This window comes from Typopeltis vanoorti, chromosome 1 (assembly GCF_054136105.1).
Source record: "Typopeltis vanoorti isolate ZY-2024b chromosome 1, IOZ_Tvanoo_1.0, whole genome shotgun sequence".
Lineage (NCBI taxonomy): Eukaryota > Metazoa > Arthropoda > Arachnida > Uropygi > Thelyphonidae > Typopeltis > Typopeltis vanoorti.
Genome location: NC_143549.1, coordinates 135,982,540 through 136,010,240, shown reverse-complemented (window position 1 = coordinate 136,010,240; position 27,701 = coordinate 135,982,540). Strand labels below are relative to the sequence as shown.

Below are 27,701 nucleotides of genomic sequence, written 5' to 3'. Positions count from 1 at the left end.
TTTTTTATTTTTATCTCTCATAAGATCTGATAATCTGTTTAATATGAAAATTGCATCTATTGTGCTTCCCTTATTTCTAAATCCCATTCGTTCTTCTTTCATCTGTTCTTCCTAGGAATATTTAACTCTGTTTTGGAGAATCCTGATAAATATTTTATAGCAGTGGCTTAGAAGGGTAAGAGGTCTATAACTAGTGCAAGATCTGATATCTTGCACTAGTTATAGACCTCTCTTTTTTGTGGATGGATATGATCTGACCTGTTCTCCATTCTGTTGGTAAATTTCCTTCCTTTAGTATTTTGCAACTGTTCAACAAAATACTAAAGGAATAGCTTAAACGTGGAATTTTACAAGTTGATTTCTTGTCACCATTGCTCTTCAACATTTCTTTGATATCTTTGTCTATGATTTTGAAGAAAACAAAACTTGGATATGAAATTCCTAAATATAATATTAAAATTTCCCATCTGTTGTATATGGATGAGTTGAAGTTATATGGAAAATCAGTATAGCAAATACTCTTTACTGAACACAGTTCATATTTTCAGTCAGGGCATCAAAATGGAAATTGGTTTAGATAAATGCACAATTTTATCTATTAAATGAGGAAAAATTAATGACACTAGCAATTTTAACTTTGATCAAGAGAAATATATAAAAGTAATTTCAACTAATGAACACTATAACTACCTAGGAACATTAGCATCCAGTGATATAATTTAATAGGTATTCTCCACTCAAAAGTTAAACAACAGGCAGCAGCAGAATATACCAAAAGAGATATTCTGGAAACAAAACTAAATGGATTAAACAATTAGAGCAATGAATTCTTGGGCTATACCAGTGATCCGATAAACAGCTGGCATAATAGATTGGACAAAAGAAGACCTGGACAAATTGGACCGCAAAACTAGAAAACTAATGACTATGCATCATGCATTACATCCATGAAATGATGTTGACAGGTTGTACCTACCAAGGAGAATAGGTGGACGGGGTCTGCTGCAAGTGAGACAGATTGTGAAAGAAGAAGAAATTAGTTTAAAAAGTTACATCGACAATAGCATTGAGCAAATACTTCAACAATTACACAAGCGCCTTCTAAAAGCAACACAAAACAAATCTGATTACAAAAAGGAACAGCAAAATAACCGATATGTGAGCTGAAAAATAAACCCTTGCATGGCTAATTTCTTCGAGATACTGAGGAAAAAATTAACATGAACAAGACGTGACAATGGCTTCAATATGGATATATTAAAAAATAAACAGAATAATTTATTCTAGCAGCTCCAGAACAGGCATTACAAACTAATGCAATCAAAGCAAAAATTTTGAACATCAATAATAACAGCAAATGCAGATTATGCGATAAAAAAGACGAGACTATACAACATCTAATCAGTGCCTGCAGCAAGATAGCTCAAACTGATTATAAATACTGCCATGATCAAGTGGCCAAAATAATTCATTGGCATGCATGCAAAAAATATGGCTTACCTACTTCTAATAACTGGTGGCAACATAAAATAGAGATAGTATTGGAAAACGAAAAACAGCAAAAATTCTCTGGGATTTTAGAATACAAACAGATCAGCATTGGTGATGGATCAGCATGTCCATCACCACAGTTGCATTCCCTTTCTCTGTTTTTGCTAATAATAACCAATTATCATAGCAAAAGCAGACAAAGGGAATGCTACCGTGGTGATGGACACAACAGAATATGAAAACAAAATGCACACACTTTTACAAGATCAGTCAACATACAAAATTATAGATCACAATCCCACCAACACACAAAGCAATAAGGTACATAAATTACTGAAAAAAAGTCACTTCCTGGCCCAAAGAAACCATAAACAAACTCAAGCCCTTCCATGTTAAAACACCTAGGATATATGGAGTACCAAAAATTCACAAACAAGGTACACCCTTACGCCATTGTGGATAGTATAAATAGTCCCACATACAAACTGGCTGCACATTTAGCCAGGCTACTAGCCACTCTAACAAACAATTCTCCCTCCTTTGTCAAAAATTCTGCCCACCTAAAAAGCATTTTAGAACACCATACTTGAAAAAGTTCAGACTTAATGGTGAGCTTTGATATCTCGTCACTATTCACGAATGTATCACTAACTGAAACCATTAATCTACTAAAGTCACACTTTCCCCTGATATATTTGAATTATTTAAATTCACAATACATGCAGAATATTTCATATGGAAAGGGAAAATATACAAACAATTAGATAGGACAGCTATGGGCTCCCCCCCCCCTAGCCAACTTCTACATAGAACACCTGGAAAAACTAGCTATCAATACAGTCCCTCTCAAACCAACACTTTGGCTACGCTATTTTGACGATGTGCTTGCTATTTGGCCACATGGCCCAGGGACATTGGAAACATTCTTAGCACATTTAAATAGCCAACATCCTAAAATCTACTTTACAATGAAACTGGAAGCTAATAACTGTCTGCCCTTCCTGGATACACGTATCACAAGTCTTTCAGATGGTTCCTTATCATTTTCAGTTTTTAGAAAACACACACATACAGGGAGATATTTACACAAACAATCACACCATCACCCTTCTCAACAGTATGGTATTTTAAAAACACTAACCCATAGAGCAAGAGCAATCTGTTCCAATGACAACGCTCTTACTGCTGAACTGGCTCACTTACGCCACACTTTCTTGGCCAATGGCTATAATCCCCATAAGATAAACAAAATACTAAATTAACTGCAGTAGTACAGTACTAAACAGTACAGTAACTACAGTAGTATAAATTGGGGAGAGGAAGATGCATGTAGCAATAAGAGAATGGAATTTCTAGAATTCTTGAGGGACAAATGTCTTAGGCAACATGTAATAGAGGGAACAAGAGGTTCAAGAGTTTTGGATTCGGTTATAGCATCAGAAGAGTTGATAATAACTGAGATGACATCTCTCCCACCAGTTGGAGAGAATGACCATATGGTTTTGACTTGGAAAATGAATAGACATGTAGGAGTATCAAAGAGACGGGAACGTATGTGGAATTATAAGGCAGGTGATTATAATAGTCTAAGACGTCAACTTGGGGAAGTTTCATGGAGGGAGGAATTGGAAGGCTGAGATATAATTAGTGTGTGGGAAATTATGAAAGAATATTTGTTAGTAGAAATGGTAAGTTGTATACCACGAGTGAACAAGAGGTCACAATTTGGAGTAAAGTGGATGACAAACAATATTAAACAGGAATTGCATGTGAAAAAGAGGCTCTGGAAGAGATGTAAGGAGACAGGAGAAGAGAAGATGCATGAAGAGTATAAGACACAGACCAGAAGAGTGACTAGTATGGTAAGGAAGGCGAAACTGGAATATGAGAGGGGATTGGCCCTAAGATCGAAAGAAAATCCTATGAATTTTTTTAGATATGTAGCCAGTAGGAGGAGAAATGCCTGTGAAAGAATGATATTGTGGGATAAAAATGGGAATAGAGTGACTGATGCAGGGGACATAGTAGAATTGTTCAATGACCACTTTATTGGAGTATTTCATCCTGGAGGAGTCAGTTTTAATGCTAGAGGGATAGGGAAGGTTCAAGGTTTAGAAGTACAGGAGGAGAGTGTGTTTCAAATACTGAGTACTCTGGATGTCAGTAAAGCTGTGGGACTGGATGGTATTTCACCACGAATTTTGAGAGAATGTGCTAGGGAACTGACAGTGCCTTTGACCTGACTTTTCAATGAAAGTCTGGCTGCGGGAAAGGTGCCCATGGAATGGAAGGAAGGTAAGGTGCCATTGCATAAGGGCGGAAGTAGACCAGAAGTGTCTAATTATAGGCCAGTTTGTGCGTCATCAGTAGTTAGTAAGATCTATACAGCATTGGGCAGATGAGGGTAATGTTATCCGTGAGAGTCAACATGGATTTGTAAAGGGTTGCTCTTGTTTTAGCAATATGCTAACCTTTTATGATAAAGTTACAAGAGCATCAGATGAGGGAAAGGCATATACTGCCATTTTCTTAGACTTAGCGAAGGCATCTGACAGGGTGCCACATGATAAGCTGATATTTAAGTTGCAGCACATGGGTCTGGATGTCAGACTGGTCAACTGGATTCAGGATTAGCTGTCCGATAGGTATCAGAGAGTTGTGTATGGTGGGACAGTTTCAAGGAGGCAGAGGGTTACAAGTGGGGTCCCACAGGGCTCAGTACTGGGACTTATAGTGTTTAACCTTTATATCAATGACATTGTCAGTGGATTGCAAGGGGATATTCAGTTGTTTGTGGATGATGTGAAGCTGGGAAGGATTATTAGTAATAGTGCAGATGCAGCAGCCCTGCAAGAGGATTTTAATAAGCTAGATAGATGGGCAAATGAATGGGGGTTGTCGGTTTAATGCAGCAAAATATAAGGTCTTGAGATTTGGGAAACATTGATGGGAGGAGAAATACTGGAGGAAGTAGAGGAGACAAGAGATCTGGGGTTGATAATTGATAAAAACCTGAAATTTAGGGGATATATTGCAAAGGTGGTGAAGGTAACACAGAGGATTGATGCAATAATGAGAAGGAAGCTGACCTGCAGAGATAAAAGGGTTATCATTCCGTTGTATAAGACCCTGATCAGACCACACTTGGACTATTGTTCTCAGATTTGGTCCCCAGGATTTGAAGGGTATAAATTAACTGTGAAAGGGTACAAAGGGAGATAACAAAGATGGTTTCAGGACTGTACAATGATAGTTATGAGGATCAGCTGAGGGAATGTGGACTGCAGAGTTTAGTGGATAGAAGAAGGAGAGGTTATATGATTGAGACCTTTAAACTGTTGAGAGGTGGTTACAATGTTGACACTGGGGAGTTCTTTCGCTTGGTTGAACAGCGGGAAGGAGTGATGACAAGAGGAAGTTACGAAAGGAAATTGTGAGCAAGAGGGTGAGGAGTGGTTTCTTTACATGGAGGATGGTTGAACCATGGAATGCATTGTCTGATGGAGTGGTGAGAGCGAGAACGGTCAATGAGTTTAAGGAGTGGTATGATAGACTTTGTGTTTCTCAGAGGGGATCTCCCCTCGATGAGTCGATAGACTTTGTGTTTCTTGGGGGAGGACATCTCACGATGCGTCTTTTGGCTCCACGGAGGCCTGAATAATAATAATAAATGCTCCTAAGAAACCCCTCCCACTATCCACCACTACAACTACAACAAAACTGTCACCATCCCATACACACCAGAAAAGATATCTAGAATTCTTAATAAACATGAACTACTCACAGTATTCAGACCATATGTCAAATTAGCAACTCTCATCCATTCACCCAAAGACAGCATCCCTCCTTTATCACATCCAGAAGTCTACGAAGTACTCTGCTCGTGTGATCAAGCCTACTACGGTCAAACAGGAAGAACTGTGAACATCCACATCAGTGAACATAAAAGATACATCCGGCACTATCACTATGGCAAGTCGGGCCTAGCAGACAATACTTTGGATACCCCTGCACACAGAATCAACTGGAAGAAAACAAACGTACTGCACATAAACTCTTACAAGTCAGAGAGATTGTTCTTAGAAGCAACCGAAGCTTTGAAACATACTCCAAATCTCAACAAATATGAATGTATAAATATGGATGCATAAGCCTAAGATCTGGGAGACAGTCATCTTAAGACATAACTAGTACTGGCTTATTTTCTCTCTGTTTTTTAGGACTGGTCTTTGTGTAGTAACTGCAATTTTTTTTTTTTTTCAGATAGAGGGCACCTAATTAGGACTTAAGTCTTTGTGTTGCTGCCACAATTTGGTTAAACTAGTCCACTGATTACACCATTTTGTTGTAATCTCACGTATTGTGACAAACTGTGTTTTTGTGCTCTGAAGATGCTGGTTATAACACCAGCGAAATATCAGCAATAAGTCAATAAATTATTATTTACTTATAATTTTGTGTTCTGATATATACCTTCAAAAATAAATTGGGCAAATAAGACGAACACATAAGCCTTTCTACACATCATATCCTTCTATCTCTATTCCTGTCAGGATGCCATTATCATCACCCAACCATGTTTCATTTACTCCAGTAATTTTGGGGTAAATGAGCTCTATCAACAATTTCATTCCTCTTATTTCAGATACCTACAGCATTCATGTACAAATATAGTTGAGAATGTCTGGTTCTATAACAAGTCTCATGGATACCACTTCTCAGATGCAACTCCTTCCCTCTCCCTGGCCATTCCTCTCCATCACCACTAATCCTGCAACCATCAACAGATCCATACACTCTCCCCATATCCTAGGCCATCTCAATCCTTTCTTGTTCACTTCTAAATCTGGCATGCACACTTCTCATGCAGTGTCTTCCTCTCCACTCTGACTCACCAGCCTCCTATTTCCTTGTCTATTTTGTGTTCTTGTTCTTTCATTCTCTTCATTCACACTACTCACTTTTCCATTCACAAGTGCTTCTACCTTACTTCTCTGCTATTCCACATCACCACTTGTGTCCTCAGATCTATTCACTGCAGTCATTACTCTCTCCCTTCCAGCAACAATCTCCAACTGACTCACACCAAAACCATTTAAATGCAATGTGTCTCTACTATATAGTTCTATCCACCTCTCAGATTCATTCCACATGTTCATAAAATGCATTCCTTTCTCCTTGCATAGATCTTGAAATCATTGGCAGAAAAGTAGTATTTTTTGTCTCTCTGTGAATTGAAATTAAAATTAATTCTGTTTCCATAATAAATTATACATTGTAAATTTGATCTTATTCCAAATAAAATTTTTATTTCCAAACAGTATTTTGTTTCTTTTACCAAATGTTATATTCCAATTCATCGAATCCTCAATTAACTGAAATTATATTTCAAACTCACTTCATTAATAATTGTAGAATCTCACATGTACCACATTAAAAATTAATTTATTAAACAGAGAGTTCAGCTTATATATTATAAGACATCATTAGTCTGAGCAGAAAACAATAATAAGGAATTTGAATGCATGTATTACATTGGAATCCCTCTATATATACAGTCACATGTTCATTGGTTAAAATATCTTGAGCTGAAAATAAAATTATATAATCTGAGTCATCATCAACCAAATTCATAATCTGTTACCTTCTCAAAAAAACACTCATCACTGATGCTACCTAGCATATACAAAGTACCATGTTCATCCAACTTCTCTTACTATGGATGAATGGGAAGACAGTCAATAAACGTATCTCTGATTCATGACCACATCCTGCTCATCAAACCTCAAATATGGCCTAGTACAACACAGGATTGAAAACATTAGCCACAGGATCCAATGGAAAACCAAACTTACAGAGATCCATTTATAAATAGCCTCATTTATACAAAGAAAGTGCTGAAGCCCTATCATTCATTGACCTAACCTCAATTATAATGACTGCCTTACCATTTCTAAAATGTGGAAAATTGTCATCTTTAAATGTATTAAATAAATGTGTATTTCAAGTTTATTTTAAAACTCCAAGTACCAATTTTAATATTATTTTTAGCCCCATAGTTTTTAACCAATCAACACAAGACTTTATACATACAGAGATTCCAATGTAACACATGCACTCTACTGTTTCTTTTATTCAGGTTCCTAATTATTGTTCTCTGCTCACTAATTGATGATTATCTGTATAATAAATTAATTTTTACTGTGATATATGTGTGATTCTATAATTATGGATATTCCACAGGTCTCATTATAAAAGAAAATCACTTTATTATTATTATTATTATTATAACAATAACCTTCACATTGTAATATATTTGAAACTTAATTCTAGTAAACAGAGAATTTTTTTTTCAATTTTGTACACTTTAAATTATAATTCTTGCTACAAAAAAGCATAATGATGAAGAAGAATACTTAAATTTTATCATTAAAAAAGGAGATAAAAATATTACAAGTGGAAGTTGTTTTAATTACAGGTATTTTAATATTGAACATGTGATATACAAAAATTCATTAACTGAATTTCCAAGAGAAGAGCAGGCATTATTTTCTTGGAGAGTGGTAGGCAAGTGGGTGCAATGTTTGAAGTGATGTAGAGGAGAGAGAGGAGAAGGACATCATAACACAGAAGTTATGATGTCCTTCTATAAAAGGCCTTGATGAAGCCACATATGGACTACTATGCACAGAAGTCCATATGTGGTCTGATTAAGTGATGATCAGGCCTCATACGTTACGAGATCAGTTCATATGTGACCACCAGATCTGCATTACTACAGTGCAGATGTCTTGTCACCTTACTTGGTTTTCAAAGGGATAAAATAAGGATAACTCCTTGCTACTAACACTCCCAAATCCATAGTTTCATCAATTTCCTGGAGGACAGTTCCATCAATATATGATACATGGGATGGTAATCTTTTCAACCCAAAATGCAAAATCTTACATTTTGCCACATTTGAACTGACATCCATTTTCCTTTTTCCATACTGCCAGTCCATTTAAATCATGTTGCAAAATTTTAACATCATCTTCATTTACTATTGCTCTACTCAATTTTGCATCATTGGCAACTGAATAGTTCCTCTTTGATCATTTCCTATATTGTTAATGTACAAATTAAATAGCAGTGGCCCAAGAGGGAAGCTTAGCAGCATGTCACTAGTCACAGGCCCCTCTACCAGACTCTATTCCTAATAAACTACTGTCTGGTTTCTCCTCATCAACCACCCTCTTATTCACTTCACTAACTATATATTCCCATGTACCAATTAGAATTCCATGCATCCTGTGGCAAGGCTTTGGCAGAGGCAAAGCCTTTGCAAAGTCCAACAGTTTCTTGATTTATCATCCCAACTCTAAGTATGTAAACCAATTACCTTTATCCAACTCAGCTGTCACTGTATTATAAAAGGTGAGCAAGTTACTGAGGCATAACCTACCCTTCACAAAACCATGTTGTGCCCCCCCCCCATAGAGTATCCCATTTCTGTCTACTCATTCCTGTATTTTGCACTTAACCAACTTCTCTAATACCTTGACCATGACTCCTAAGATGCTGATTGGTTAGTAATTTGCTACTTCAATCTTGGAGTTTCCTTTATGCAGTGGAGCCATTTTTCCCTCTTTCCACCCCCCCCCCCTTTGGAATCAACTCAGAGCTGAGACTTAAATTAAAAATGTGGTCAAAGACACTAATAATTCCCTAGCATCTTCCTGCAAAGCTCGAGTTAGTATACCATCTAATCCCATAGCTGTATTCACATCAAGGGCCTGTAATATCCTATGCATCTCCAGTTCATTTGCTTCTATTTTTAATTAAGTCTTTGCCTCTCTTGTTACTACAATATCTCCACCTGGATGATATACTCTTGCAAAGTGTTCACTTAGTAATTCAACTATTTTGTCTGATTCATACCATCTGCATTCATTAAAGTTATTCTGCCATAAACATTCTTCATTTTACTTTTAACATACTGAAAGAACTCTGGGATTACCTTTGGCCTGTACTGCTAATTTCCCCACATACTCTGATTTTGTCTTTCTTACCGTATTAGTCACCCTTCTGGTATGTGCTTTGTACTGCTCATGTGTCTGCTGATCCCTTTCTCTTTGAATTTCCTCCACAAATTTTTATTTATTTATTTAGCTCCTGCTTAACATCTATTAACTCCCATTTAATTTATCCTTCTGACTCTAGGTATGCAGTCTATTATTATTTCCCTCAAACACTCCTTTACCACCTCTCATGCACTGTCAACAGTGCATATCTTAGAGCTTGTTCAAAGAAAATTCACAAAGGTGGTGTCATCTCAGAATGTGGAATATGAAGACAGATTGAGGGAATGCAATTTGCAAAGTCTTGTGAATAAAAGAAGGAGATGAGAAAGGGAGGGGGGGGGAGATTGATTGGTACATAAGTTGGTGAGGGTTTGTTACCAGAAATCTGGAGACGATTTTTCACAGAGTAGAGAGAAAGATAGGGGAGGATAACAGGTCATCCCTGGAAGCAATATAAGGAGAGTGAAAGCAAGAGCCTATAAAAACAAGCAAGTGATTTGCATGGAGAGTGGCTGTGAGTAAAATGCATTGCCTGAGTTGAGTGTGGAAGCTGTAAAATAGTTTTTAAGTCATGGTTTGATGAGCTTTTGGTGTTAGAGTACAGGCCTCCCACAATGAGTCTTTTGTCGCCATAGAAGTCTGAGGTTAAGAATAATAACACTAATATTAAATGATTACACTCTTTTAAATGTTTCCAACATCATAATCTTTTGCAGCCAATATTTTTAATGTGCTGTGCTAGCCAAATAGCAAGTTTTTAACAATTAGCAATAATACTGCTAATTCTTAAAGACTGCACTTGGCTAGTGCAGCATGTTAAAAATATTATGTTTTGTTCTTGACTTCTCTCATCATCATCTTCTCACAATGAATTAGGCTCAATGGCATGTCATGGTCAAATAACTTTACTCCACAAGAAACTAATAATACTACAATAGAATTAATCTTACATGGACAGCTAAAATTTCTCATACCTATGTGGTTCTTTTGATCTATCTAGCATGTAACAAGTGTCATAAAAAAACTTGTTTAATGACATGTGGTTAATTCAGATAATTCAATATGGTTAATTTTATCTTCATAGTCTGCATTTCTGTGAACTGGATATTGTGAAAGACAAAAAACCTTGTTTTTGGGAGGAAAAAATATATATATATACCATCTTTGTATTATATTGGCTAATTCACTTTCAGTTGAAAAACCATTATGTTCAGGGCAGAGGACCCTGACATGAAGAAATAAAGAGGTTATGATGCCATTGTATAAGGTCTTGATCAGACCTCATATGGATTATAATGCACAAATCTGGTCACAAGGTTCTCATGGTGATGAGGATATGTTAGAAAGGGTCAGAGAAGATTCACAAAGGTGGTCAGTGGTCTTTGGAATGTAGTATATGAGGACAGATTGAGAGAATGTAAATTGCAAAGCCTCATGAATAGGAGGAGGGGGAGATATGATTGAGACATATCAGCTAGTCAGGGGTTGTTATCAGGTTGACATAGAAGAGATTTTTCATAGAATGGGAGAGGGGAGGTAGAACAGGAGGCCATCACTGGAAACTGTATAAGGAGGGTATGAGCAGAGAAGTGAGGAGCAGGTTCTTTACATGGAGAATGGTTGGTGAATAGAATGCATTGCCTGAATTTGTTGTGATTATAGATATATTGAATCAGTTTAAGGCACAGTTGGGTGAACTTTGTGTGCAATAGCATGTACCTCGTGTCAGATGTTAATAATAAAGTTCTTTGACTGTCCTACACAGATTTGAACTCAGGATACAACTGTTACTGAGCAAGCCATGCAGGATTTTTGCATCTGTTCCTAAAAAAAAAGAATATTTATTATGTAAGTCAGATTCAAATGTAGACCCACAGGCTACCATGAAAATATTATGTCACATCACATTTTATTATCAAATGAAAGTTGTTTTTTTTTAATTAAATATAGAGATAGATGAGAATTAAGACCATGTCAATGAGCAGTTGTACAAGCAACAGTGATAATGGAATCCATGTAGAAAATATTTTCCAATTATCATTAATATTTTATAATTACGTATGTATATACGTCTGTGTAATTTAATTTTTGGTCTTACTTTTTTAAGTATGCTTTCTTGATCTCAGTTAGGAATGTAACCTCCCAATTTATAATATTTTTTTTTAGAAAATTTATATTTTTATTTGCAACATATTTCCAAGAATTAAACAGCATTAATGTAAGTTAATGCTATTTGTACTTCATTGCATGTTGCCGTGGTAGGTGATGCTAATTTTTCATTGTATAATGAAATGAGCTTAGATATACAGGGTGTTCGGGATAAATTTGACAGTTTCGTAAGGAAAAAGAAAATCTTCTTTGTATCTATTAAATTTAATGAATTGACAAAAAAACATTACAGGCAGAGTTAATTACAATACTATCAACAAGATTTACTCAAAATAACCACCATTAGCATCGATCACAGCTTCAATTCTGCTTCGGAACCTCGAACAAGCTGATGCTACAGTCTCCCTGGGAAGGGCCGCAAAAACTGTTTTAATTTTATCCATTAACTGGGCTTTTGTATTACTGGAAGTGCGATTGGTGTCTTTTTCAACTGCACCCCATACAAAATAATCCATGGGGTTAAGGTCTGGGGAGTTTGGAGGCCAAACATTTGGACTGGTGAAGTCGTAGAAATTTTCAGACAACCATTTTTGACTTTTCCCAGAGGTGTGGCAAGGGGCCGAATCCTGCTGCCATACATACGGCCTACCATTGGCTACCCTACCATTGGCTATCCAGGGCTTGACTACAGTTAGCAACTCCACGAACAAAGCCCGAATTCCAATGCCAGGGTTCTTCAACACCTGTTCCTGCAGATTTGCGAGGAATTCTGCTGTACGAACGCAATCAGATCGTCTGCTAGGGATCTTTCTTCTTGCTACATCCTCGTAGTCACCATTGCAAGTCTCTAGTTCATGCCTGATTGTTTTTACTGTATTCAGGGAGCATTGGGCAGCAGTCGTAATATCCTTATTTTGATGGCGGGCACAAATCATCATGATACAAGTTATTCTCTTCCATGATCAGGTGGGTTCCAGCTATCCATCCTTTCTGACATCTTGTATATGAATGAAGAAGGGTCCAAACTTTTAAATGAAGAGAAGTGTGTGTTAATACATGTAACTTACGGAAAAACATAATTAATTATAAATATGTCAAATTTATCCCGAACACCCTGTATATAAATGCAATTTCCAATAAAATATCAGACATGATTTTTATTATTCTTATTCAGAAGTTGGAAATAATTTTTTAAAATTTATGTTGAAGAGAGAGCCACTTGCTGTACATACTGCATACATTAAAACTTAAGGAATAAATTTGCATGACAGCAAATTTTCCTACAAATTCCAAAATTTCACTTTAACTTTTTTTTTTTTGAAATCTTGAAATGATAATTTAACTGCATTATAATAATATAATGATCTTATAATTATACAATTATAAAAGTATTTAATTTATGATATATTATATGCACTTACTATTTGCAAGCAGAAATAGATGCATCAGGAATTAAATGACCAAAGGAAACCACAATGCCAATATCATAGATGCCTTCAGGCACAATAAAAGGCCAAGCATGACAGCTAAGTTCAGAAGTAAGAGCATATGATTTCACTGGACCATCTGCCTAATTAAAAGTAGTAATATAATAATCACCATAATCAGTGCTAATCAGTGTTTTTAATGACAAAATTCTTGAAGTGGATTATTAATAGTAAGTGCATATTTAAATGCAGCATTATTTCAAAGCCAAATATTTGAAAATGAATTAGAAGGCATCAGTTTGGCGATGGCAATGTAAAGCTGTTAAACACATTGCCAGAATGCATTGTGAATGTGAGCAGTAAGTGATTTCAAGGTTCAATATTATAGACACGTTGCTAGTTAAGTGGGAATCTTACGAGTCTGCTGACTCCTTGGAGCCCTTCACTTTATTAATAATAATAATAAAATGAAAGGCTCTTAAAAATCTATCATTCTTTCTTTATCCTAAGAATTTATGGTCTTGAAAGCTGCAGTGTCTTAAAGTGGAATTTTTAAATAAAAAGTTTTCAATTTTTATTTAAATTTAATTTAAATAAAAGTTCTCAGTATACTCCTAAATACTTATGGGTATACTCAGAATTGTCATTTTCTGAAGAATTCTTGAAGAGTGATATGTCTCAACCTTTAAAATACTTAAGTGAATTTCCACTTCTTAAAAAATTTTAACATATTTTTTAGAACTAACTAAAGCATTTGTAGAAGTAACCAGAACTCTTTGCTCTGGTTAACTAGCAGGATTGAATACAACAGAAATTTAAAACAGATCATTATCAAACTAACTGTAAGCTTCTTTTTTTCATAAAACAGAAATAATGTACAATTTTGCAAGTATCATTATATATATCACCAAAAGACAGTTATGATAAAACTGTGATGGAGATGTTATTAAAATTAATAATAATAATATAACGCTAGCATATATAAATATTACTAATATTTATATGGATGTAAATATGGAATAACTATATGATTTCATCATCCCAAAGTTTTTATTATGCAAACATAAATATAAATCATAAATCTGGTTATAATATAATAAAATTTATGACTATAATTTTTTTCTATCAACCCCACACAAGAGGTTGCAAAACCTATAACACAACAATAGAATTCATGAGTAAGTGGTCAACAAAAAAGACTACTGATGTTGCTTGAACAGCTGAAGACATCCACTGCAAAAGGATATCTTCCTAGCTGAGGAAAATACCAAATAGAACCCACTAGATCATAGATGACGAACCTATGGCACGCGTGCCAGAGGTGGCACGTCCGAGAATTTTGCTAGCACGCCAACGATTTACATGTGATATCCTTTTATATGCTTATAAATTATTCAGCCTTTTTTTTTAATTGTTACAATACGTACAAGTTAAATTTTGTTTTACACGAAAGAACAGCTATGAAGACATGCATATGATTGGTGTGGTATTAACAAATGATCGCACGACCCAAAGACAACCTACTATTGTTGTGTTGAAATGCTAATTCTCTTCAACCGAATTCTATAACAGCTGAAACTGTCATAACAACATTCACTATATGTTTCTGAGTTTTAACACATTGACAAAGGGGTGTCGTTAGTCGTTACGACGGAACTTCTCATTATCAGCGGGCTCAACTCACACCAAGTTTCAACCCTTGGTTGAATTTTATTATTGCTTATTTGAGCTGGCAGACAAACTCACACACGCATTATATGGCATGTTTCAATTCGTGGTAGAATTTTATTTGAAGTTAGCTTTTTGTGATCTGTCATAATGACATCGAGAATTTCAAATGCAATAAAGCAAACACTTATTTCATGTAATTGAAAAATTGGACAAGAGTTTTTAGTTAGATACTGTGTTTCTGGTGCAACATATGGTTTTGCTTCAGTCTATACAGCATAGTTTCTGTGAGAGGGATCATGTGATTATTAGTTAGCACCATTTTTATTCCAGCTGTCTGTAATTGCACTATTTGTTGAGAAATATATTACACAGACTGCAAAAGTCTCTGTACGTTAATCAGGGATAAAACTACTTAATTTACTTGTTTTTCTTGCATCTGCAGTATAATAGCTGTTTGGGAAGGACTGTTGTTAACCGCAGGAAGTGAGTTATTATCACCTCGACGTGAACATGTTTAAACATTTTTTGTGTGCGAGGCATATGCAACACTTTTTAATGTCTTTTTTCGTAAAGTAAAGTCAGGGGTGCTAGTTATGCGTGAGGACGAGTTATTTTCGAGTAAATATGGTAAGCGTTTCACCAACAAGTTGACATCCTTCTGCTGATTCCCTTGCTCAGCTAATTTCGATGGTGTGTTACAATGCATAAATATTTCTCACTACTGTTTTTTTTTTTTCAAGCCAACATGATGAAAATCAATTTAGTAATACAATAATCAATTTTACACTGAATAACATTATAAATTTATATATAAATAAATAATATAAATAAAATAAAATATTATTTATAAAATATTATAAATAAATATATATTATAAATTTATAAATAAATAAATTAAGTTAGATTAATTTTCTATTAATTTTTTCCATATTAAAAACTGCCCAGCACATCAGCAAATCAATTGGTAAATTTTTGGCATGCGCACATAAAAAGGTTCGCCACCACTGCACTAGATGATAGAGAGCCTTTACTACCCAGTGAAATACCAAAACCCTGTTTACTGAAGGTCTGAAGTGGTGAATGACATACTTGGTCTAAAAGAGCAGGGATTCTGGTTTCTGTCTTCCCCTCTCTTCTCCATGCAGTGTTATTGATACCCTTCAAAGTCATACAAAACATAATTAGAGAGCCAATCCTCCTTCATTTTGAGGATGCAGCAAGCTGGCTGACAGATAGTATACAAGCCTGAGACTTTGGTAATGTCTCAGGAAGCTTCCTGGTCAGGTAACAAATAATCCCACTGTTACATGCTCTGCTAGGTAATGCCTAGAGGGAGTTTATGGAGGTGGTATGGTTTTATTTCCAAGAAACTCAGTTTTTCATCCCACAAAACAGGTAAACCACCCAGAACAGAAGAACAAATGGAATTTACAGACATAAAAATACATTGGTGCTATAGCCTTAATTGCTTTGGCTATAAATCCAAAACAATAACCAACCTGAAGGGAAAATCCAAGGAGTGGTTATGTGGGAAGTACTATTGAGACCTTTAGTACTATTAGGTACTATTGGAAGTACTAAAGGTAAGAAGACTGGTTTCTAACTGTATGGACATAACGCCCAAGAGTCCATCTCCTCTCACTGCATATCCATACTATTTTCAACCATTTCTGAATGAAATATGAAACACATACAACAAGCAATGATAGTGTCACTGCTGTTAATGTAAACTTCCCTTGTTTTACTGTTGGTGTTAAACTTCTGAAAATAGCATCCATAAGGAAGTGCATGTTAATGGTAGAAAGCTTTGGCTCGAAGTTTGAGTTTAGCCCTGGATTTTTCAAGTGGATGCACTGCAAGAATTGTTTCAAGCCTGCATCAAAAAGTGTAAAAGGTTTGTTAGAATGAACAAAAAGAAGGAGAGTGTTAACATATCTAAGAAGTATTATATAGGCTACAGAGTTTCAAAAAAAAAAGGGGGGGAGCTAGCATTGTAGGTAGTACACAGAAATCAGGTGAAATGCTAGTGATAGCAGCAAAGGGAATGGAGTGGAAGAGCTTAGGCAGAGATTGATCTAAATGAAGCATTTGGAGAATGAGACTGAACATTTAAAGAAGAGGTTGGCTGATGTGAATGAGGAGGAGGAAGTTATTAAGAAAGTGTCAAAGATTAATTGTGTATTACTATATGGGGATTCAATCATTATGGGTGTTGAATAACAGTGTACACAAAATATGTTTTCCAGGTGGAATATTAAACAAATAGCTGATGCTTTGCATGCAGGCATTAAAATATGTGGTAGCAGTGGATATGAATGAATGAATTTGAGGTTTGAAAAAGGAAATGTGGATAGGGATTTCAGGAAATTGTTGCAGGAGGTAAAGCATAAATAATGAAAAAGTGGTTAGTGTGTTGTCCAGATATGATAATAGAGAGTTTAGAAGGAGAGTGTAGAGATAGTGGATGGCAAGATGGCTGAGTTGTGTGAGACAAAGTGTGTCCATTTTGTGAATCTATGGAGTAAATTTGAAAGGAAGTTGAAAGAGTTTAAGGCTGATAGATTGCATTTGAATTAGTTTGGTGTTAGACATTTAGAAAAACTATTGTTTGATGAGAAAGCACAGAATCAAGATAGTATAACTAAGGATAATAGAGAGATTGTGAAACAGGTTAGCACAGCAAAGTATGTTGTGGAAAGAGAGGAAGAAGACAGAAAGATACAAGGTTGAACATGTAAGGTAAAGGACAAAGTGACAGAATGTATAAAGCTGAGGATGAGGGATATGATGGAAATCAGAGTCAGGATCAGAGAAATGGGAGTGGTCATACCAAACAGAGAGGCATAGTAGAGCAGCTAGAGTAGTCAGTGATGGTGTTGGTATTGGCTAAGCCAATAAATAGAGTAGGAGTACAATGGATAAAAAGTGAAATCAAGTAAGCAGTGTTGGAAAAGAAGAAGTTATGGAGGAAGTATAAAGACAGTCAGTAGTGATAAGATGCATGAGGAGTATAAAGTGCAGACAAGGAAGGTTCATAAGCATGGTAAAGAAAGAAAAGTAAAGTATGAGAATAGATAGGCGAGTCAGGATAAGAATAATTTCAGGGAATTCTTCTGCTATATGAGCAGAATTATTGAATGAGTACTGTATCAATATATTTCATACTGGTATAAATGATGCTGAGCAAAATGTAGAAGGGAGACAAAGCATTATGAAAGAGATGTAAAGGTGAAAGAATTAGAGGTGTATCAAGTGTAGATTTAGTTAGATATATACTTTGATTAGATCAAAAGGGTTAATAAGGTTGTGGGAATGAATGACATATCACCATGTATTTTTAAGGAATGTGCAAAACAGTTAGCTGTGTCATTCCCTTTCACCATTATTAAGAAAAATATGTGTTACCTTACTTTCTGGAAACCCTTCAATATTTGCATTCTTTCTACTCCTCAGGAATCTTTCCCACTGCAACACTTTCATTAAATAACCAGGATAAGGGCATTGCACATTCCTACATGGCGATATGTCATTCATTTTTTTGCAAACAAAAGGGATTTCACCAAGTGACATTCACTGTGAACTGGTTGCTGTGTATGGAGAAAAGTGATGGCAAAGAAGCAGCTGTGTAGTTGGTGCAATGAATTTAAAATAGGCCATGGTGAAGATTGGGCAGGCAGGCAGGCCTTCATTGAATAAGATAGAAGACAACATTTCGAGCATTAAGGGCATTGTTCTTGAAGATTGATGAGAGAAAAACTATGTGAAATTGTACTTTTCCCATTTCTATTCCTGACAATATATCACCTTCAGACAACCAAGTTTCACTTATACCAAAGATAGGTTAAGAAAAATAAGGTAAAACATCTAAACAAAAGGTGCAAGGAAATCGAAGAAAGCAATATTATGGGTAGAACAAGAGATCAGTTTAGAAAAATAAATAATGTTACAGGGAGGTTTATCCCTAGATTAGGAGTTGTAAAAAGTAATTCAAGTAAAAGAAGTAGTGAAAAAAAGATGGACAGAGTATGTAGAGGATTTTTACAAGAAAGATATTAATATTGAAGTAGAATTTGAAAGAAGAGAATTTATTGAGGAACCCATGATAGTGAAAATTGAAGTGATATCAGCAATGAAGCAGCTGCCACAAGGAAAAGCTCCTAGAGCTGAAGGTATGTCAGTGCAATTATTGAGAGCAGCTGGGGATGAAATATGATCCAAAGAGCCATTCCATACAGCAAAAATGTCATCAACATATCTGAACCAATGAGTAGGTCTGGGAGAAATGTTGTCAAATTCTCAATTTGACAACAATTTCTCACTAAGTTAACCGAACTTCATCCTAGGATCAAGTTTACCCTAGAAGTAGAATCAAATAAGCAGTTAGCCTTTTTTAGATCTTCTAATTCTTCGCCAATGGTAACCTACATTTCTCAGTTTATAGAAAGAAGACTCATACAGGCCATTATATCCATGCGGAATCTCGTCACTATCCCAGTCAAAAGGCAGGAACTATTAAAACACTGGTTCATCGGGCCCACTCCTTTTGTTCTTCAGACGATCTTTTACAGAAAGAACTACAATATATAACTTCTTCCTTTCTATCTAATGGTTATAAGAATTGCTTCATTAAAAGAACTCTGAGTAGTTTTAATATATCTTCCTCTTCAAACACAGAAGAAATAACGCGCATTCCTATCTCTTATGTACAAGGCATCAGTGAACTTATAGCAAAAGTTTTAAACCCACTGAATATTTTTGTTGCCTTTCGACCGTTTAGAAAAATCTCCACCTTTCTCACTTCTCCTAAGGACAAGCTTCCACATCTTAATCATCCAGGTGTCTACCATATTCCGTGCTCTTGTGGATTATCTTATTTCTGACAAACAGGAAGATCTGCCTCTATTCAGCTAGAAGAACACCAATCTTATATTGAATACTTTAAACCTGAAAAGTCTGGACTTGCAGAACATGCCATCTTCACTAGACATAGAGTTCATTGGAGAAAGACAAGAGTTCTTCACAAAAGTCAGTTCCTCATGGAAAGCCTTTATAAAGAAACATGTGAAACTCTACTTCATTCTCCTAACTTAAACAGATCTGACAGCTTACGCCTGTCCTCTTTATGGGAGACAGTACTTTATAAATCAGCTAATCTTTCCAAACTTTTTATTGTATTGATTTTTTTTTTTTTGATTTTTTTTTTAGGAAATTTATTGACCTTTTTAGTTATCTTACACCAAGTACTTAGGTGGCGCTTTTTGGAATTGTCAGTTATTGTTTAATTTGAGCTTAATATGTACTGAAGATGCCTGTGACACACAGGCAAAAATTATACTATTAAATAATCTTGGTACGTGAGTTTTTTCCATTATTAATTTTGTATCGATATGTCTACTCACGGTACACCTCTTTTAAAACTTAATCAAACACAGAATAGCGATAGGATGGACCACCATGGGAAAATTACAGAAAATCTGGAAAACAAACAAGATATCTAAGCAAGCTAAAATCAAATTATATGAAGCAATAATTATACCAACAGTCATCTATGGAGTAGAAGCGTGGACAGTTAAGAAAAGAGAGGAGAAAAAACTGCTGGCATTTGAAATGAAATGCTTAAGAAAAATAAATAGAACAAGTTGGATAGAAAAGAAAACACACATCACAGTTAGACAAGAACTATTGTATAAAAATACAATAATAGAAAAAAATTAGAAAACAACAACTGAGATGGTTTGGCCACACTGTACGCATGGACGCAGACAGACTTCCTAACGTCCTAATCAATACTTTTCCAACTGAAAAAAGAAGACCCGGAAGACCAAGAATTACCTGGCTGAAATTAATAAAGAACATCTCAGGATGCAGAACATATAAGGAACTTTTATGAACAGCAAGGAATAGAGAAGACTGGAAGATCCTGCTCAAGAGAAGACTCAACCGTCTTAGACGGAAGAGAAGGAGAGAGAACACTATATTAAAATGCAAGCAATATTGCCAATTATGCAAAATAGCACTTATCTTTTCTGGAGCTCTTTATGAAGGACATGTATGATGCTGCCTCTCAATTTAAGGAGAACTTTGTCTCATGAATATACCACATGAATGTGAATGATGGTGCTGTGCAACATTCCGGAGGGAGAAAAGTATTACAGGAATTAGAAGTAATAGAACCAGATGTGTAAAATAAGGTGATAGTAATAAAGTAATAATATTACTATCACCTTATTTTACATTATAATAAAGTGATAGTAATAAAGTAAGTAATAAGTAATAAAGTAATAGAACCAGATGTGTAAAATAATTTGATAAACTGCATATTATCTAGGGCTGGATAATATGTAGCCACACATTTTTAGGAAATGTGGAAAACAGTTGACAGTATCCTTTACGTGTTTAGTGAGAGTTGTGCAGTAGGGAGGATCCAAGATTGGTGGCACTCTGTACTGCAAGACCACAACTCTAGTTATTATCTAGATATTGATATAATTAGAGTTGGACAAAGCTCTCATCACTACTTGTCTTAGTATCTCCCATAATGCAATGCAATCTCCTTGCAGACATGTATAATGCTATGCATTAAGGAAAGGGTCACTACTAGACCGGCTGCGACATTTATTGAGGTCTCGTCAGCGGGACCCAGAGGTAGTGATACTAAGGTGGAAGCAATGGAGAAGTCATATTTACCTATACGAGTTGCCAAAAGGTGTCTCACCTTATTATTAAATTACTCTGGATTTAGAGAAAGATGTTGGAAGTTTTTTTCCACTTGATTAGACTATAATAAATCTAGTTTAATCCTTTATCCAAGTGTAAGCAAACAAAGTTTGGACCTGAAGTATCTTCAGGACTGAGGCAACTCGTGGTAAAGGTGGACCGAGCTTTCATCACTACTTGTCTTAGTATTTCTCATATACTTGGATAAAGGATTAAACTAAATTTCCTTTTCAGAAATCAGCTAAACAATATCCTTCATGAAAACATAAATGTCATTATATTTAAAAGTTTCTATCTTAAAACATAAAAATTTAACATGCAGTTGACTCTCACTATACAAAACACCATTATAGTGACATACTCACTATAAGAAACTTATCTCTCAAGCAAAGCTCCATAAAATCAATGCTAAAGAAAATTATTATAGCAATTTTTTTCACTCTGTCAAACTATTCCTTTGTCTCTATGAGTTTTTGTTATAGTGAAAGTTTCCCATTTCTTTCCACTTATTTTAAATCCAAACTGTGATTTCATGTAAATAGAAAAATTTATAAAATCAGTACACAGTCTTACCTGGGTGCAAACATCGATATGTTGAATAACTCGAGGCTCCTTGGAAACCTGTAATCTGTAAATTTCCCATGGATATATAACACATTAAAATAACACATATATAATATTTTGGGAGAGATTATAAATGTCTCAGTGAAGATTTATGCAAATATAATGTTACAAAAATTATTAGTGTATGCACAAAGCATACATGCTCCAAGCATTTAATTATTATCATCATCATCATCATTAGATCCTTGAAGTCAAAAAATCATTGTGAGATGTAATCACTACAGTATACACATAATATTCATCAAACTATGTTTTATGGGTAGTAATTATTCCCAAACTAACCACTCTCCATGAAAAACTCTTCTCCTTACTACTCTGCTCATACCTTTGTTGTACAACTTCCAAAAATTGTCTCAGGTTTTACTCACCACCCCATCTCCCTCTGTTCTAAAAACTCTTTGTTCCCTATGTTCTCCCTCAGAAAAATCACTTAATCTGATACATGCTTTCACCTATTAGAAAACGTGAAGAACAAACTTTTACTAACTTATATGTCTCAAACATGTCACAGCTCTTACTCTTATCGATAAAGCTCTGAAAATGGCATGCCTTCAATCTATCCTCAAACCCAACATTCCAGAGACCTGTTGCCTAAGTTACTGTTCTCTGAACCTTTTTAAAAATTATCTTCCTTTGCATAGCAAGTGACCAAATCTGTAAATAGAAATCTTTGTGGCTTAGTCAATCCTTGTAGAGTTGAGCTCTTACTGTTTTATTATTATTATTATTATTAAACAAGACCTCATGGAGTCAAAGACTCATCTAGGAGGTCCTTTTATCTCGCACACAGCTCATCATACCGTGTCTTAAACACATTCAAACTCCTTGCAGACACCACACTCTCAGGCAAGGCATTCCAATCATTCACAACTCTGCACGAAAAAACCTGCCTCTCACTCCCCTACTCACACCCTCTTTATACAGTTTCCAGTGATGACCTCTGGTTCTCCCCTGATCTCCCACTATTCTCTGTAGAACTTCTCCACCATTGATCCTATAACAACCCCTTACCAACTTGTAGGTCTCTATCATATCTCCCTCTTCTTTCTCTCCACTAGACTCTGCAAATTACATCTTTTCAATCTTTCCTCATACTCGACATTCCAGAGGTCAGAAACTACCTTAGTCAGTCGCCTTTGGACCCTTTCCAACATCTCTTCATCCTTCTGAAAACCTGGTGACCAAATCTGGGCACAATAGTCCATGTGTGGCCTAATCAAAGCCTTACACAATGGAACAAGAATCTCCCTACTTCTACACAACATGTTCTTTACTTCAACATGTCCTCCTCATTGCCATAATTTAGGGTTTCTGATTCTCGGCTATTTCTCTGTTCCAGGGACTTATATTTTCATTAATTTCACTAATGAAAATTGCTTTTAAATATATTTAAAATATATTTAAATTTTTAATATATATTTTTTTAAATATTATATTTTAAATAATGCAATTGTTGACATATTTTTATGAAATGCACTGACAACCAAATGATTAAGGCAAAGTAAATTTTCAATTAAGCTTTCAGGTCCAAATTTCTAATCCATCTGTTGTTATAGCCATAGCAAGTTTTTCAAAACAATTCCAAATTCTTGCTTTCATAAGTCCACAATATTCTGAATATCAACTGTGGAATATTTTTCCAGTATGTATGAACTAATTAAAAATTAATGCCTCCTTAGCGCAATTGGAAGAACGACGGTACAGTGCGCCCTTCGATTGGAATAGGCCTAAGTTCGATTCTCGTCGTGATGGAGGAATCTTTATGTGGACTTTTTCAATTGAAGGTGAGTTAGCTGATCTCATATGTAGGTAGCAGGGATTTTTCTCCTGGAAACTCAGGTTTTTCATCCCGCATACAGACAAATTGGCCCTTCAGAACACACACACAATTTACAGACAAAAAAATACTAGTTCTCGTGGGAGGTAGATGGCATTGATGGAGATGATTGGTAGTAGAGGTTCAGTGTAGTGGTGGAGATAGTTGTATAGTAGGTGTCCTCCCACGATGACTCCTTGGAGGTGTCACGAATAATAATAATAATAATTTTTGCACCATCTCAATGAACAATATTACTGAAATATCTTTTATTTCCAATACTGGTCCACTCATCCAATATAAGACTAAAACGGTAATCTGATTCTGCTAATTCTTTAATTTTTGATATTTGCTCTTCTTTTTTATGTTCAAAGATGCCCAAAATTTACTTTAAAATATCTGATTGGTTCTTTTGATTACAAAAGAACCAACATAAGTCTACTCTGAAAAACTGATTTGCATATCCTTGACTGGAAAGCATATCTGCTCTCCAGTCAAGAGGTTGTGGGTTCGAATCTCGCCAGGGGCATGGATGTTTGTGAATGTCCTACAAACTCTTTGTAGAAGGAGCATCTGTAATCCTACCACTTCTACTAGCAGAAGACTTCACTCCCAAAAAACCCAATGAGGTAAGGTGAGTGACCATATGGTGTCAAATCATGTTACATGTGAATAACTAACTAATTGATTTGCTTATAAAAGGCTACTGGCAATTGTTCGAATTGAGATTCCACCTTCTGCAGCAATCTAGATATAATATTACTTAATTTTCTTGTTCTATAAAAGTTTAAAATTGATTGATCAGTGTTAATTCTTCTGAGCTACTTGAAGGTTATGTATTTATCTTGGCCCTTGTTTTAAAATGCAACTCATGCATACATTCTAAATGCCTTATCAGTCCACGGGTGTTCAATTCCTTACATGAAATCTGTTTTAGACAATAACCTCCCTAGTGCTTCCTCATTTTGAGATTGATTCATTTTCATTTTGAAGCTAAAGTGAAAATATTAAAATTACAATTACTGAAGTATAGAGCTGAAAGGCTTCAATTTTACATAAGTAAGATCTAAAAATGAAAGCTATTATACATTCATTCAAATTTTATAACCAAATAAAGAAAAAAAAATCTTTAAATAGTTTTGAAATTTAGCATAGGGTGTATGAGAACATAACCCTAGGCATCTTGGTTGGCACTACTTAAAAGACACAAGCTCCACCTAGAATCCCATAGTTTGTCTTTTATTAGTGCTTCAATAGGCTTCACTGGCCTAACAAGCTCTTTCAGACTGTTAATTCTCATCAGAGACAGCCTTACAGAGACACAGAGAGAGAGAGAGAGAGAGAGAGAGCAAAAATTAACTTTCTCACATAGCAGTTCTATGCCAGAGAGTTAAATTCATCATAAGTGAATTCTTGAAGATACATAAACAATTAATGAAATATAGAGCCGAAAGGCTTCAATTTAACATAGGACTGCTATGGTACTAAGAGGGTTTTTTGCTCTCTCTCTCTCTAGGTATTTGCCTCGTCTCTGATGAGAACCAGCAGCTGACAAGCTAGTTAAATCTAATTGAAACATTAATAAAAGGTGCACATATGGGCTTCTGAGCAGAACTTGTGTCTTTTAAATAGTGCATACCAAGGCAACTCTCATTCTGAAAGTTATATTCTCATGAAGCTTTCTGGTAAATTTTTGAAACTTTCTTAAATTTCTTTTTTATATTTGGCTATAAAACATGGATGGATTCATAATATCCTCGATTTTTACTTATTCAAATTATAAAATTGGGAAAAATGTGTTCAGAAATGTTCAAACCATACCTGTGAAGCAGGATAGCACAAATCAACAGATTGCATGACAGGAGGAAGATGAATATGAGGTTGAAGATGTGGTTGCAGCAGCACAAGATGATGGAATACATAAAGGTGATGATGAGACAGGTAGGAATGGAAATCAGAGTCAGGATCAGGGAAACGAGAGTGTTCAGACTGAAGAGAGAAGTGTGGTATAGCAGCTAGAATAGAGAATGTTGATGCTGGTAGAATAGCCTCAAATACACAGTGATTGTTATGTTTATCCATAAATGTAAGGAGCATTCCAAACAAGAGAGCTAAGTTTGTTGCATTGATTGAGATGGTATGCTGCCCAAAAATAATTGGAATAAGCGAAACTTGGTTGTCTGAACACCTACCAAATGGTAAACTACAACTCCACAAAACGTAACAAAAAGAAAATAACTGAATTAATCAAATCCATCCACACATGGCCCGAAGAAACAACAAAAAAATTAATACTTCATTATGTCCGTGCGTCCAGAATTTATGGCCTGCCAAAAATACACAAACCAGGCACACCACTACATCCGATTGTTGAAGGAACTGACAGCCCAAATTGTCACTTAGCCAAAAAATTAGCGGCCACACTCAAGGAATTGGTAGGTCAGTTCCCTTCCTACATAAAAAATACACAACATTTCATTAATAAAATTAAAAACATTACACTCAAACCAAGATTTATTAGTCAGTTTTGACATAACTTCCCTTTTCACCAATGTCTCAATCAATGACACTATCTTGCTCCTACAGAACATATTTCCACGCGACATCACGGCCCTCTTTGCCCACTTACTCCGCACCGGATATTTCATGTGGCAAAACAATTTTTACCTTCAAAAAGAAGGTACAGCCATGGGCCCACCGCTTTCCTCCACCCCCCAATAGCTAACTTTTATATGGAAGACTTTGAACAACGTGCTCTAGAGACAGCATGTTTAAAGCCCAAAATTTGGCTCAGATACATCGACGATATTTTCGCCATTTGGCCCCATGGCCGTGAAGCTCTAAATACATTCCTTAGCCACCTAAACAAACAACACAAATGTACCCAATTCACCATTGAAATGGAAAAAAACAACTCTCTTCCATTCCTAGACACACTTGTCACACGTCTTCCCTCTGGCTGTCTCTCTCCTCAGTTTACCGCAAACCTACACACACAGGCCAATACATACGCAAAAATTCTTACCACCACCCAACACAAAAACTAGGTGTCATAAGCACCCTTAAACACAGAGCTCTAACTATTTGTTCTGAAGAACAAGCTCTAAACCAGGAACATAAGATCATCAACCAAACATTTATAAAAAATGGATACAGTAAAAAAACTATTCACAAGATCCTCCACAAAGATACCAGTAAGAACAAAAAAGATTTCTGGAATGCTATTGCCATTCCTTATGTTAGAGGCATTTCTGAAAAAATAGACAGAACACTATGCAAATACCACATTAAAACCACCTTTAAACCCCCAAATAAGTTAAGACACCTACTCAGTTCTAAAGATCCTCTTCCACACCTAGCCCACTTGTTTGGGCTAGGTGTGGAAGAGGATCTTCTTGTCTGATTGGGTGAACTATCCCAATCAGACAAGAAGAACACAAACAACACATTAAATATCTCCATTTTAGAAAAATCGGCCTTTCTGACCACGCACTCCAAACATACCACAGAATTGATTGGAAAAATATCAAGTCCCTACACTGCACCAAAACCTGGTTTGAGAGAAAATTTAAAGAGTCATGTGAAATGCTCAAACACAACCCAAATCTCAACAAAAATTATGGCCTAACCATTTCAAGAATTGTGGAGGACCCATCTACAACCTGTATAACAACCTAAACTAGCCACAGAAAAATTCCACTACAAGAAGACAACCTGGTGAAGCGTTTGTAACATTCAAGCAACTGAAGGAAATCATATTATAACAATCGGAACTGTACAAAT

General features: G+C 35.6%; 1 protein-coding gene across 2 annotated transcripts in view; it reads right to left on the bottom strand.

The window, feature by feature from the left end:
- Positions 1 to 27,701, bottom strand: part of LOC150110457 (methionyl-tRNA formyltransferase, mitochondrial) — a 207,819-nt gene that overhangs the window by 142,187 nt on the left and 37,931 nt on the right. For both annotated transcript variants that reach the window (XM_090393962.1, XM_090393969.1), the window contains exons 3-4: positions 22,052 to 22,106; positions 13,085 to 13,233 (exon numbers count right to left, since the gene is read on the bottom strand). In XM_090393962.1, coding sequence (XP_090250088.1) covers positions 13,085 to 13,233; positions 22,052 to 22,106 — 204 coding nt within the window. The remainder of the gene's footprint in view (positions 1 to 13,084; positions 13,234 to 22,051; positions 22,107 to 27,701) is intronic.